This window comes from Sphaerodactylus townsendi, linkage group LG02 (genome assembly GCF_021028975.2).
Source record: "Sphaerodactylus townsendi isolate TG3544 linkage group LG02, MPM_Stown_v2.3, whole genome shotgun sequence".
NCBI classification, from domain to species: domain Eukaryota; kingdom Metazoa; phylum Chordata; class Lepidosauria; order Squamata; family Sphaerodactylidae; genus Sphaerodactylus; species Sphaerodactylus townsendi.
In genome coordinates, this window is record NC_059426.1 from 122,723,510 (window position 1) to 122,739,045 (window position 15,536).

A 15,536-nucleotide genomic window follows, 5' to 3' on the forward strand; every position below is an offset into this window, starting at 1 on the left:
ATCAAAGGTCTTGATCTAAACCTCCTAGCTCCTTCACACCCATTTCCTTAAGCAGTGACTCAAATCTGCCAGACACTGACTTAAGATTCTAAGAGGTACAACCTTTTTCTGCAGCTCAGTCACAAGCCCAGGGAAGGTCACCTAACTGCTCAGTGTTTGTGAATAGTCTCAGATGGCCTACCACCCAGGTAATCCAGTTACTCCACCTAGATCACTCTGCTGTCCTCTGTTGCCTCACCCACCATACTCATCTATTTGGTCTTCTAATTTCTCTGGATATGCATCATCCTACTTCACCTAGGACCCTATATGTCCAAAGTCAGTCTCAAACTGGCCTGGATTTCACCACCCCATTCCCACTTACCTGGGGGAACCCAGCAGCCTGTCCTCAGGTTCCACAGCCTCATCTGGCCACCAGAAGAGTTCAGAGCAGCTGCAGGTTCCTGCATTCCTGCAGCCAGGAGAAGCTGGGACCCAGGCAGGCAGTGGTGCTGGGCCTGGGACCAGCTGCAGCAGCCCTGGGAGGTGTTTGTTATAAGAGGGGAAGGTTTTGAGACCTCATGGAACATAAAAGTAAGCTATAAAGACCTACTCTTCTTCTTCACCCTTTCCCCCAGATTATGTCTTCCCCAGTCAAGCAGATCTATCTTCTCCACTGGTTTTTTCCATAATCACTTTTAGTTGGGCAATAGCTTATAGCGATGCAATTAGGATTGTTCAAACATACAAGGTTTTTGTTAGATTGTTGCATACTGTGGTTCTTTTGCAATGACAGTGGTTTGTACTGTTTTCATTGATTTTTGTGCTTCTTAATTTTCAGCACCGTATCTACTAAAGATGGCACGGAGGGAAATTACTGTCTAGCATTGAGCTGTGCACCCTCACCCAACTCCACGTGGAGTGCGGGGAGCACTTGAATTGTTTTTGACAAATGAGATTGGACTTGGCTGGTTCCAGCTTTATACTGTTGGCTGCACCTGTGAAGCTCTGTCTCTAGAGTCACATGGACTTCAGAGGCAGAGCCAGCAGTATAAAGCTAAATCTAGCCAGGCTAGGCCACCAGGCCAAGCCATCAGGCAGAGCCCAGAGTTTAAAGCTAGACCTGGTCAAGCCCAACCTTGAACTGTGTGCCCCCTCTAACTCCACGTGGAATTGGATGCTGGACTCGGGTCCAGCCTTAAACTGCTTACCTTGCCTCTGAATTCCATGTGGAGGTTGGAGGGGTTCAATTCAATTGTGGGGGGCAGGGCTTCTGGGGCTGCCTTGTAACCCCTCCCCTTCAGCAGCACCTTGGCCTTTCTTGTCCGACCCTAGATACACCAGAGATAGTTCTGTATCTTGGACAGGGTAATGAATTTATTTTCTGCTTTAGTGTTTGTCTACTATTTTTTGTTCTCAAGTCTTTATTGTGCCAGATTCACATTCATGTATGCACCAGACGTCAGGGATCCCTTCCTTGCCTCTGGACTCATATTTTGGGATTTTGTGTGCAGAGGATATTTCCTGTGGCAGGCCTTACACAGGGACTGATTTGAGTAACACCACAGGTGATTCCTGTGCATCTACAGAATTTATTTGCATAGCAAGAACATTAATCACCTGAAGAAAAAGTGGTTTGAAGGAAGGTATGGGGCCAAATATCTCTGAGGCTTCTAACAGACAGAAAAGTACATCCCTCACTGTTCATTCTTCTGTATGATCTCTGTGCATCCCACACATAGGATCTCATGCATGCAAAAAGGAATAATACCACACTTTTCTTTACCATAAGGAGTCTCAAAGCAGCTTACAATCACAATCCCTTCCTCTTCCCTCAACAGACACCTTGTGAGGAAGGTGGGGCTGATAAAGTTCTTGGAGAACTGTGACTGGCCCAAAGTCACTCAGCAGGCTTCATGCAGACGAGTGGGGAATCAAACTTGGTTCTCTGGCTTAAAGTTTATTGCTCTTCAGTCTCTGGAACCAGCAGAGAGGAGTTGCAGTGGAGAAGAAGACTTGGCCAGGAAGAGCAGAGTCAGCTCTGGTGTTCATTTTGGAGGGCTTTCTCAAAGCCACAGCTTTTAAAACAGTGTATTTTAACAGGGGCTAGCAGGGGTTATCTCTTTTTCTCATTGTAAGGCTCCTGAGAGCTGAAGCTGCTGGGAGGTGGGGCTTAACAGGGGTTAACAGAGTTCATCTCTTGTTCCTCTTTGTCCTGGGCTGTTGAGAGGTGGGGCTTTAGTTCAGTCTCTGGAACCAGAGAGGTGGGGCTTTAGTTCAGTCTCTGGAACCAGCAATTTTAATTTAATTTTTTGTTTTTTAATTACATTTTTGTTTTTTTTAATTAATAAGGACATTTTTGACAGATAGTACGTACAGATAGCTCCAGGGGGGCACTGACTAAAAGTTTAATATTTAAATATCTAAACAAGATCAGATATGAAGGCAGGAAGCCAGCAGGGGGATGGGGGCTTTCCAGTGTTTTGCACTGAGTGTCACATGTACGACTATCTGCCACTTGGACAGAAGTTGTGGGTGTGCCCTCGCTGCAATGAGCTCCTGGCACTCAAGGAACGTGTGCGTTCCCTTGAAGCCAAGGTGGCAGACCTGGAGAAGCTGAAAGGGGCAGAGAGGGCGACAGACGAGACTTTCAGGGACCTAACAGCCGGGTCCCACTCCCAAGGTGACATCTCTTCAGATGTCATGGAGAATGAAGGTCTTGGGGACGGAGGGTGCCAGTCTGAGATGGGGGAAGATGCTCCCTTAGATGAGATCCCTTCCTTAGCTGGTGATCAGCTATCCTCTCGCACTGAGGATACCCCTCGGGGAGGTGGGGGGCTCCTCGTAGTGGGTGATTCGATCATCAGAAATGTAGAGAGTTGGGTTTGTGAGAGGCGTGATGACCGCATGGTGACTTGCCTGCCTGGTGCGAAGGTTGCGGATGTCACGCTTCGTCTAGATAGGCTTGTAGACAGTGCTGGGGTGGAGTCAGCAGTTGTGGTCCACATTGGCACTAACGACATTGGGAAATGTAGCAGGGAGGTTCTGGAAGCTAAATTTAGGCTGCTAGGAAACAGGTTGAAGTCCAGGACCCCCAAGGTGGCATTCTCAGAAATGCTACCTGTTCCACGCGCAGGGCGAGCTAGGCAAGCGGAGATACAGGGACTCAATGCGTGGATGAGAAGGTGGTGTAAGGCAGAGGGTTTCAGATTTGTCAGGAACTGGGGAACCTTTTGGGACAAGGCAGGCCTGTACTAAAAGGACGGGCTTCATCTTAACCAAAGAGGAACCAGGCTGCTGGCGCTCAACATTAAAAAGGTGGCAGAACAGCTTTTAAACTGATCCCTGGGGGAAAGCCGACAGGAACTGAGGTGACTTCGGTTCGGAATACAGTATCTATGGGGATGCAGACAGAGAGGGAGGTTTTTCTAAATCAACCACATACAAGCAAGGAACATAGCAATGTGCATGTGACAAGGGGTAGTGTCTACAAAAGACTTGAGGGTAAAGCACATACATCCCAGGTTAAGGACAGAGGCAGATAGAAAAAGTGCAGAGAAGGGCAACGAGGATGATTGAGGAACTGGAGCACCTTCCCTGTGAGGAGGCAGCGTTTGGGACTCTTTAGTTTGGAGAGGAGATGGCTGAGGGGGGATATGATTGAAGTCTATAAAATTATGCATCGGGTAGAAAATGTCGACAAAGAGAAATTTTTCTCTCTTTCTCACAATACTAGAACCAGGGGGCATTCATTGAAAATGCTGGGGGGAAGAATTAGGACTAATAAAAGGAAACACTTCTTCACGCAACGTGTGATTGGTGTTTGGAATATGCTGCCACAGGAGGTGGTGATGGCCACTAACCTGGATAGCTTTAAAAGGGGCTTGGACAGATTTATGGAGGAGAAGTCGATTTATGGCTACCAATCTTGAACTTTTTGATCTGAGATTGCAAATGCCTTAACAGACCAGGTGATCGGGAGCAACAGCTGCAGAAGGCCGTTCCTTTCACATCCTGCATGTGAGCTCCCAATGGCACCTGGTGGGCCACTGCGAGTAGCAGAGAGCTGGACTAGATGGACTCTGGTCTGATCCAGCTGGCTTGTTCTTATGTTCTTATGTTCTTATGTTTTCTTGCTCGCTGGCTTTAGTTAGCTTTGTTGAATGAAGAAGATCTTCACAATAGGTCATTTTCATGAGCTGTAAACTCATGAGAAGTCAAGAAGTATGTATAGGAAATAAACAGTAGGGTATTTGGATTGGATTGCTTATAAATGTTTATTCCAGTTTTGTGAATTGCTTCAAGTGCAGTTGTCAATCTAAAGCCACAACTATGAGTTTTCTTTTAGCAGGTTATCTGCCATTCCTTAGAACAGTGGCTCTCAATCTTCCTAATCCCGCGACCCTTTAATGCAGTTCCTCATGTTGTGGTGACCCCCAACCCTAACATGTATCCATTTTACAGATGGAGAACACTAATGCAGAGAGTCTTAGGCGACCCCTGTGAAAGGGTCGTTCGACCCCCAAAGGGGTCCCGACCCCCAGGTTGAGAACCACTGCCTTAGAATATAATTATGTTGACAACACTATATATCTAAATCAGGGGTCGGCAACCTTTACCACCCAAAGAGCCATTTGGACACGTTTTCCACAGCTCCGAAGATCTACCGAGCCGGAGAGGCGACTCCACATGGAGCCGCCTGCAGTTCGGCCCGTTCACTCACCTTTCCTTCCAGCGCTGGGAGGCGAAGCCTCTGGGCAGGGAAACCCCCTCTGCCTGACGGAGCAGACAGCGGGGATGGTGGCTGCGGGGATGGTGGCTGCGGGGATGGCAGAGGGGGGATGGCGGCTGCTCTGAAGAGACACGCCCATGCTACTCTCCAACCTCCAGTGTCCCTGCAGCTCTCCAGAGTAGTGCTGAAAGGAGAGGTGAGGGGATGCGAAAAGCGGCACCCTCACGCATGGAGCTGCCTCCAGTTTGGCCCCTCCACTCATCTTTCCTTCGAGCACTGCTCTGGAGGGCTGGAGAGACATGCCTCCAGGCAATGCAGAGTCGCAGTATAAGGCTGAAAGATCCGCATGCGGCTCCAGAGCCGCAGGTTGCAGACCCCTGATCTAAATGTTGTCTATTGGCAAGGCAAGCAACTTGGCAAGGAGAAACCAGTCTTTAGATATCATTTGTTAAGTATGTAAATATCACCATTAATATTTGTATATCCTTTTGTAAGTTATTGAAGAGCACCTGTTTAATTTGTGCTTTTGATGTGACTTTAATCATAGAGAAATGGCAGGGCAGTTATTTTTTGTTTTTCATTAAATGGATATTATTTTTATAGTTACTAACAAACTGAGCTCACAACATCTCATCTAGTTGTTTGCTTATGTCTTTTGCCATCTGGGAGCATGGAGCATGTTCTGTTTTGACAAGGTGTAATTTAATTTATTCAGATCTGTGCCTGTACTCTTTAGTACACTGTCAGCTATGTAATTAGAAGCAAGGGAGGATCATAAAGGGGAAAATAAGTTCCAATAGCCTTATACCCTATTCACAGTGATATAGGGAAAACAGAACAGTATGTGTCATTTTAAATATTAACAACTACATTGTAGCTTAAATTTTATATGCACTAGAGCTCCCTTCGTAAGACATGTGAAGTTTCTCTTCAGTTGGGAACTGATTACACATAAAGGGAGGGGAGAAAGCTTGTAGACAATGGGTCCATAAAGCCAAGATGTGTATAGGACAGCCATAGAGCTGTCACAGTTCTGTAGAGTTATATAGTTACAAGATCTGATCAGCACATTTAGCGGTTGCTCAATTCTGTCTTACTATGCTAGTTAAATACTTGAATTGGGACAGCTACCTTTTACAGTGGAATGACATCTCCACTTTTAGTTAGGTCAGAGTTCTGATGTAAGTTTTCTTCTGGATTCTCACTTAGAAATCTTTGTTCTCTTCATGGTTTCATGCCATTTTTGTATCAGATGTGTATCCATGTGTTCTGTTTTGTGGAGACCAACCTTTTTTGTGTAGACAGCAGAAATTTGTTTTTAGCAGGTTATAGCCTATATCCGTGGTGGTGAACCTTTGGCACTCCAGATGTTATGGACTACAATTCCCATCAGCCCCTGCCAGCATGGCCAATTGGAGTGCCAAAGGTTCACCGCCACTGGCCTATATCATTAGAAGATGAGTAGATGAATGAGCCCCTGATGTTTGGTGTAAGGATCACATCAGTGAGCCCTTTGTATCCATCATAAATCAATTACTGACACAGGGTGCCTTCTCTTGGCAACTTGAAGAGGCAGTTTAAAAAAATCCTTACAGAAAAATGTGTGGCCAGCTATAGTCTCTAAAGTGTCCTTTCTGGGCAAGGGTGATAGAGGGAGCAATGGCAGACGAATTTCAAGCATCTTCAGATAATTCATCTGCTTTGGACCCTTTTCAGTCTGGTTTCAGGTTGGGCTGTGGGACTGAGATGACTCTGATAGCTTTAGTTGATAGTTTCCATCTGAATATAGACAAAGGCCCTGACATTTTGTTGCTCTCAGTAGTTTTACTGTTACTTTTGATATATATCTATATATATAAAAAGCTAACAGTGACTTTGTTAGTCATGCCCTAACGCCGAAACGGCTAGACAGATCGCCCCCATATTTTCACATGACGTTCCTCCCTGTTGCAGGATTACTAGGATTACTAAAATCTGAGTAAGTTGAGTACATTGTCCTGACCTGGATAGCCTAGGCTAGCCTGATCTCATTAGGTATCAGAAGCTAAGCAGGGTTGACCCATGCAAGTATTTGGATGGGAGACCTCCAAGAAATACCAGGTCATGATATGGAGACAGGCAGAAGCAAACCACCTCTGAATGTCTCTTGTCTTGAAAACCCTACCAGGGTTGCCATAAGTCAGATGGTAATATATATATATATATATGGTTAATGTCTGCCGATAAGACATTGTGCCTAATATATATATATTGGCACAATGACAACAGATGATGTTGCATCGATATAAAACAATGAAAACAGCAATAGAGCAATTCAAGCAGCAAACTGATGATACATCCTATACTAGAGATATACTCCAGATCCCCCCATCTTGAGTCTCAGTGAGAAAGGCAAACTATAAATAAGATAAATAAATATTTTTTAAAAAGCTTTCTGAACTATTCTGTTATAGCATATAGCTATGCTATAACAGAAAAATTCAGAAAGCCTTTTTAAAAAAATATTTATTTACCTTATTTATTACCTTTACAGAAATGGTCTTCTGTATTATCTTTACAGAAATGGTCTTCTGACCAACTGATATAGTTTGTGGAATGACAGGAACACAGGAGCTCTTCTAAACACTTCAGGCAGGCTGTTTAACATGATGGGGGCCACAGCAAAAAGTGTGTGTGTGTGTGTGTGTGTATCTATCTCTCTATCTCTATCTCTAAATATATATATATACACACACACAAGCGGGGCCTGGCCACGCGTTGCTGTGGCAATTGTCCTTCTCATCACAGTCCGCAACCCACACAGATGTCCATGCAGGTCCAATGATCCGCAGCATAGCCTTTTGGGGTGGTCAAATGGAATCCCTCTTTCCCTTTTCAATTCACATTGTTATATGGTGGTGTCTTGTTTTTTTAGTATAAGGTAACCCTTTCCATTCCACAACGGAACTGTCCAGAGTGCGAATCCCGCTGTCCATGAGACTGGTTGACATTCACAGTCCTGGCTTGGGTAAGGCAGAACTGGGGCAAGCAGGCTGTCCCAGTCAGGCAGCAGAGGTAGGGTGGTGAGGCGCTCAGATCGAGGCCAGCTCCCTGGGTTCTTAAAGGGCCACGTGCAAAAGAAGCGGAGCCAGAGTATTGGTTTGCCCCTATCCCGTGGATTTTCTTAGAAGAAAAAGGCAAACTCCAGCTCGCTTTTAGTAAAAGAGAGCTGTGGCGAATATGGGTGAGGAAGTGGGTAAGTGGTAGTTGGATGTGAGGGAGGGCAGAGTGAGGTGTGTGAGGATGAGCCAGATGTGTATGAGAGTATGTGTGTTGTGTGGTAGTAGCGGGTGAGGCACAGAGAGTGAACGTTACTGTAAGGAATTCCATAGACGCAGAAATAAAAGGCTTTGGTAGTAAAAGTCCATTTATTAAGACATCTTAGAAAGCTCAAGTACACGCAGTGGCAGGAATGACACTTCCCGCCAGAAGCACAGGTTATAATACCAGGCACCCCATCCCCCCTTCCTGCTTCCCATGGGAACAGAGGCTTCATCTCCCGCGCAAAGATAAAGTCTTCGCCGATGCATCTGGCCCATCGCCCGGGCTGTGGAATGCTCAAGGTTACTTCACCATCAACACCATTGAATCCTTTACACTCTGCCTCCCCTAAAGAAAACCCCTTCCCCCCAGGTTTGTGCGGAAAGGCGCGGTGGAAAGCAGCAATAAGGGTGGGGGCTTCAATGTTTTCGGAATAAACCCATTGATTATACCCAGAGGAATATCCCACCCAAGAAACTAAATATTGCAAGCGGTTGCGATTAAAGCGAGAGTCCAGGATAGCGTCAATTTCGTAGTGCTTGTGGCCATCAATAATAGTCGGAGGGCCTCTCCAGTAGAATTAAATTACTCCAGGCATCGGAAGCGGGAGCCTCCTTGAGCAAGCTGGAAATGGAAGACAGGATGGATGTTACTAAGAGAGTTAGGCAAATCTAAGCGGGCAGTGACATCATTAATCACTTTAGTAATCTGAAAAGGTCCCACAAATCTCTTGCCAAGTTTGGAAAATTTCTGCACGTCTCTGAGATTTTTTGTAGATAAATACACCCAGGAGCCCACACGCAGAGGGAAATCTGAGCGGTGTTTATCCGCTTGCAGTTTTGGGAGTCCTTTGCTTGCTGTAAGGCGGTCTGGACCGACTTCCATCCCTCGGCTAGGGATGAAATCCATTGTTGGAATTCTGGGGTCCAAAGCTGCTGCGGGTAGTTGTGGCAACGGCGGGAAGGAGCGACCAGACACAATTTCAAAGGGGGTTTTCTTTGTGCTACTATGAACCGCATTGTTGTAGGCATTCGCAAACGGAATAAGCTCGCACCAATTGTCTTGGTGGTAGTTGGTGTAACAACGTAAATACTGCTCTAGGGTTCAAGTTCTCCGTCTAGCCGTCACTTTGAACGTGGGGCGGCGACGGCCGGGGCGGCTCCCAACAACCCCAAAAACGCTTTCCAGAACTTTGAGATGAATTGGGGGCCGCGGTCGGAGACCACCTTAACGGGGCGGAATGGAGACGGTAAACATGTTGAATAAACAGCCGTGCCAACTTAGGAGCGGAGGGGATGGAAGCACATGGAATAAAATGGGCTTGTTTAGAGAATAAGTCTACCACCACCCATAAAACCGTGTTGCCATGACTTTCGGGCAAATCTGTAATGAAATCCATGGAGATGACTTCCCAAGGGCGGGAAGCTACCGGGAGAGGTTTCAACAGTCCATGGGGCTTTCCCGGGATGGTTTTGGCTTCTGCACAAACCGAGCAGCCTTTAATGTAAGCCTCAATGTCTTGCCACCAGAACTGCCGGCGGGCTAAGTGCAGAGTTTTCAAAAAGCCAAAATGTCCAGCCGACCGGGCATCGTGGCAAGCTTCAAGAACTTGCTTGCGGAGGGAGGCAGCGTGCAACATTCCTCCGCCAAACTCCATTCTCCAAACGCAATTGGGAGTCCCCTTCCAGTCGCTGGAGGCTCATGCAGCCCCGCCTCCTCCAATTCCCGCAGGAAAGGAGAGACGAGACTGGGAACGGGGTGGAGGGGAGGCGGACGCTTGAGATCGGGTGACAGCCAACCCCAACTGGGAGGGGAAAGAACAGCGCGTGGAATGTCTCGCAAGGCAGCTCCACCCTCGCGTCCAGCCAGTTTGTTGGTTTTCCCAGGAAAAAATGGACTGTAAAAGAGAAACGAGAAAAGAAATCGGCCCAACGAAGTTGTTTTGCGGACATCTTGAGGGGGGTGGAAAGAGCTGCCAGGTTTTTATGATCCGACCAAACTTGAAAAGGGTGTTTAGCCCCCTCCAGCCAGTGGCGCCAAGTGGAGAGTGCTGCTTTGATGGCCGCAGTCTCCTTTGTCTCCCACAGTCCAGTTGAGTTCGGCACCAGAGAATTTTTTAGACAAATAAGCACACGGAACCAGTCTACCATCTTTATTTTTCTGCAACAGGGCTGCCCCGAGTGCTTTGTCCGAGGCGTCCACGTGAACCACAAACGGGAGATCTGGAGTTGTGCTTTAGGATAGGTTCGGTGGTAAACGCAGATTTTAACAGTTGAAAGGCTGTTTGACATTCCTCAGACCAGACAAGGGGGGCCCCGGGCTTGGCGGACAGTGGATCTTTACCCTTAGTGCGTAAGAGGTCTGTGAGAGGAAGAGTCAGTTCAGCAAATTGGGGTATAAAATCACGATAGAAATTAGCAAAACCAAGAAACGACTGGAGTTCTTTGCGGTTGGTGGGGGCAGGCCATTGGAGGACTGCGTCAATTTTAGCAGGATCCATTTTAAGCCCTCGGGCGAGATCCGGTAACCCAAATAGTCAATGGAGGTCTGATGAAAACAGCATTTGGAGAGTTTGGCAAAGAGAGAGTTGTCAAGCAAGCGTTTCAATACCTCTCGGACCAATATTTCATGGTCTTCTATAGTTTGCGAGTAAATTAAAACGTCATCTAAATATACAACAACTCCCTTGTACAGTAAATCATGGAGAACTTCGTTGATAAGGGCCATGAAAGCTCGGGGGTACTTAACCCGGAATGGCATTATTAAATATTCAAACTGTCCAAACTTTGTATTAAACGCAGTCAGGTGTTCATATCCTTCAGCAATTCTGACTCTGTAGTAAGCTTCTCTCAAGTCTAATTTAGTAAAATCGTCCTTTGCCGAGTGCATCTAAGAGGTCCTTGATCAAAGGCAAAGGATATTTATTGACAGGAGACCGCATTGAGACCTCGATAATCTGTGCAAAGCAGTAGAAGACTCCATCTTTCTTTTTGACAAACAAAACGGGAGCAGCGTGTGTGTGTTTGGTAGCCCACCGTATGAACCCGCGAGCAAGGTTCTTGTCTAAGAAAGCACGAAGTTCCTTCTCCTCATTGGGACTCATGCGGTAGATTCTACCCTTGGGCAGTCGCGCTCTGGTTGTATGACAATTTTACAGTCAGTGTCTCTGTGGGGTGGCAATTGATCGCATTCCTGCTCTTGAAAAACTCTGGCTAGATCCTGATATGCAGGTGGGATGTCAATAGAATCGGGAGCAATCACTGAGGAAGCCAGAGAGGGGTCAGTGAATTCTAGGATCCTTTCTTTCCAAATGAATTTTGGTTCATGTAACAATAACCAAGGCATGCCCAAAACTATGGAGTGTTTGGCCACTGGCGCCAAAATGAAACTAATTTTCTCCCAATGGACGGCAACGGAGGAGAACCGGCTGTGTTTTGAATTGGGCCGGTCCTTCGTTTCCGAGGGGGCTGCCGTCCATTTGGGTGAATGGTATGGGCTTAGCCAGGGGAATTCGGTCCAGACCTAGCTCCTCTGCCACCTGGGGCCGCATTAAGCAGTGGGAGCAGCCGGAATCCACAAGGGCCGAGGCTATAATGCGAGTGTGTTTAGCGGGGTTGGCCAGAAATGCTTGAACAGTAATGGGAGCGCTGCCTTCACTCACCGCCAGTCGGGCCCATGTCCATGGGGGCTGAAGAAAGACAGACAGCTGCTTCCCCCTCCTCTGGGGCGCCTTCGGTCACCGCTTTAGACGAGCCAGTGGGAGGCGGCCCTGACCTGCGTGGTGGTTTGGCAGACGGAGTACGCGGAGCTGGAGCGGTTGGTTTTGCTTCTTGGGACAGTTGGCGGCTAGATGACCTGGCCCTCCGCAGTAAAGACACAACCCAAGTCGGCGACGGCGTTCAGAGGTGGTTTCGGTAGGAGCCGGGCTGGAGCTTGACTTGGTGGACACAGTAGTGGTTTGATGGGCGGCGGCGCATGGCCTCCTTGACGAAGCGTATTCCAAACGAGACGCCACTTGAGACCCCAACTGGATCCAATCTGCAATGGTACGAGGAACCCGAATTAAAAACACCGTTTCACGTAGCTTGCTATCCACAGCATCCGAGAAGTATTCGCATTTCATGCGTTCCAGGCCACTCAGGAGGAAGTCGAGCAGCCGCCGCGACGAAATTAATGGACAAATTCTGCAAACGGGCGGTTGCCTTGCTGGATGGTTTTGATGGTGCGGATAGCTTCATTCTCGGCGCCTGGATCTTGAAAAGCTGGGCCTCAAAGCTTGGAGGAATGCGGGCACTGTGCGAGAGTCCTCATCCTGCAAATCCAAAACAGTCCCGAACCAGTCGGCTGCCGCCCCATCTAGGACTGAGCCGATGTCCCGTATTTTTTCGCGTTCAGACCGGTATAGATCATCATAGTCTTCCAAGTGGGCATTGAGTTGCAAGATGAAGTAGGGAAGTTTAGGCGGTCCCATCAAAAGCGGGCTGGTATCGGGGCCGGAAGTAGCCCCGCTCGATCGCTCTTGGCGCCTGCTGGGGAGGTGGTTGCGCTGGCTGAGCAGGTTGGGCAGGCGGCTGTTGTACAGGGGCTGGAACGGGCTGGCGGTGCTGGCGTTTGGGTGGCAGGATCCAGGTAGTAGCCCCTGGCACCGGCATGATCAGTAACAGCATAGGTTCCAACTTGCGGCCCCCTGGTCTGCTGCCTCCTTAGTTCCCTCTCCAAAGCAGCCAGCTCCCTCTCCTTGCGAGTCAATGCATCTTGCGCGCATGCAAAGCAGCTTTTTCTCGCCCTAATTTAAGCAGTTCGTCCCGTTTAAGGGCTTCAGTGAGTTCACTTTGCGTGCGCAGAGCCTGAACGCTTTCGCGTTGCCGTTGTAAATCCAGTCTGGACTGTTCCAGGACTTTATCATGGACTGACAGATTCTGGGCATATTGCCGCTTGGAGCTGCGTCTTTGGCACGGTCCAACTCGAGCTGGACTTCTTTCGCGTTGCTGTTCCCGGTCCCTCTGCAGGGTTTATCTTGCTGCAACTGTGCCCGTTCCTCCTCCCATAGCTGGCGTTCACGGTTCCATGCCGCTTGGGCATTCTCGAAGTCAGCCTCTACTTCCTCATCCCAGTCTTCTCGATGGGAGAGGAAACCGGTCCGGCTGGGAATGCAGGCTTTCTTCAGACTCTTCGCCATCAGGAAGCGAAGCCCCTCGGAGACACCGTGAGCCACCGGTGGCTCCCGAGGCACCTCAGGTCGGTCGCCGGACCGGGATGGGGTCCGACAAGCGATACGGATACCCTCCCAATTCCAGGTTGAGTCCCGGTGTCCTTTGGGCGGCCCCAGTGCTGTGCCACGGTGGTTCTTTGGGAGCATCACCAAAATACGAGTCCAGGAATCGCTCAATGGATTCCTGGATTGCCGCATGAAAGGTGGTCAAGCCCGTCTCCTCCATGACAGGTTGCATCTGAGGTTTGTAATCCACACGAGAACGGGTAGAAATCGATCCACAGGCCATCCATAGACAGCGCCCCAAACGACTCACGGAAGTCCCCATGGTCGCCGCCACGCCCCTCGCTCCAACGGAGTAAAGGAAGACTCGTGCTGATACGAGGACGGGAAAGAGCCACCAGCGAGGCCCGTTCTCCTGCTGGTTCCTCCAGATCCAGAAGGGAAAGGTCGGAGCCCTCTTTGGGGGCTACCGCACCTTCCGCAGTAAAATTCAACCTCTCCATCGCAAGACAAGAGGTCCACTGCACAGGAATATAGATGAATTAAGATTCCTGCCACAATGTAAGGAATTCCATAGACGCAGAAATAAAAGGCTTTGGTAGTAAAAGTCCATTTATTAAGACATCTTAGAAAGCTCAAGTACATGCAGTGGCAGGAATGACACTTCCCGCCAGAAGCACAGGTTATAATACCAGGCACCCCATCCCCCCTTCCTGCTTCCCATGGGAACAGAGGCTTCATCTCCCGCGCAAAGATAAAGTCTTCGCCGATGCATCTGGCCCATCGCCCGGGCTGTGGAATGCACTCAAGGTTACTTCACCATCAACACCATTGAATCCTTTACAGTTACCTGCTTGTGAGGGGGGGAACCCCACCTGACGTCTCAGACGGCAAAGTGTGTATGTGTTTCACTTCCACTCATATTACCTAACAGTATTACCTATATACTGTTTTCACTGCTCATCTCTGGCCATCTGCGCGAACATTCTAAGGGCATACCAAGCCCTTAGGCCACAGACATGCTGCACGAACATTCTAAGGGTGACAGTTAAACACAGCCAGCTTCATGGCCTGGTGCGCCAGGAAAAAGACATTTTACCTGGCTCAGGTATGGACTTTCGGCAATTTGAAGGTCCAATTACCTGCCCGCAACAGGGAGGGATGTCATGTGAAAATTTGGGGGCGATCCATCCAGCAGCTTCTGAGGGAGACCATCAGGGACAAACACACGTTTAGATTTTTATATATATAGATAATATCAGTGCAGAGAATTTGAGAGTTAGGTTGTTTTCTGTGCTGTTTTAATGTCTGTCTGTTCTTATTTCATGCAGTGGTGGGATGAAAAGATGGATTTTCATATTGCCTTTCATCAACATTTGGCAAATGTTGTTCCGGACATTTATTTGGATGAAATGGATCCTTTACTGGAGAAGGAGGAGGAAGCAGCTCAGATGAATGTCCTCTGTCCTTTAGAGTGGTATCTGTTTGGGGAAGATCCGGATATTTCTTTGGAGAAACTAAGACAAAGTAGCACTCCTCAACTGTGTGGAAAGGTATTCAAAATGGGAGAGACCACATATTCCTGCAGGTGAATAGCAACAGTTAATGCTTAACTTTTCTTGTTGTCAATTGGTGGAGTAATATGTATTTTTTAAATAGTTTTAATGTTTCATATTTAATTTGTTTGCATTTTTTCACTTGAAGAGAGAACACTCTGAGCACTATCTTACCCATAATCCCTAGAGGCAGGAAGTAGGTTCTTCCTTTTGTTTCCAGTGTAGAGGGAGTGCCCATCATCCTCAGTTCTGCTTCCTATCTCCCACTGAGAGCTGGGCAAAAATAGAGTTCTGTGTTCCTTCGTCAGTCTAAAGTTGTTTATTCCTTCATGTGCCTTTTAACTTTTGGATCTGTCTACTCTTTTAAGTTCTACCTGCCCGCCCTCCCAAAAGCAACCATTTATTTTCTACCACTTTCACTTCTCGGCTCACTTAGCTCCTCCATTAGATGTTGCTGCATCCTCTGTGGAAGACAGTTGTAGTTTTTTGAACCTTTGAGGGAAGTTTTGACAAAATTCCTTACTTTCAAGATGCTTTTTATAACTTTGGCCAGAACAGTATCAGAATTGGAAGAGCTCGCCATAGCCATGGATATTGTGTTCCTCACAACAAAAAAGTGATTCTGCATTCTGATCCTACCTTTATGCTAAAAGACAATTTAATCTTCCATTGTTCACAAGAGATCCATAAGCCTTGCTAGGAGGTCCTGCTTTCTCTCAGATAAATTCAGGACCACAATTCCCATCAGCCTCTG

General features: G+C 47.8%; 1 protein-coding gene across 2 annotated transcripts in view; it reads left to right on the top strand.

The window, feature by feature from the left end:
• The window catches only part of UBR1 (ubiquitin protein ligase E3 component n-recognin 1), a 99,688-nt gene that overhangs the window by 13,117 nt on the left and 71,035 nt on the right, over window positions 1-15,536 (top strand). For both annotated transcript variants that reach the window (XM_048484122.1, XM_048484123.1), the window contains exon 2: window positions 14,558-14,814. In XM_048484122.1, the coding sequence (XP_048340079.1) occupies window positions 14,558-14,814 (257 nt within the window). The remainder of the gene's footprint in view (window positions 1-14,557; window positions 14,815-15,536) is intronic.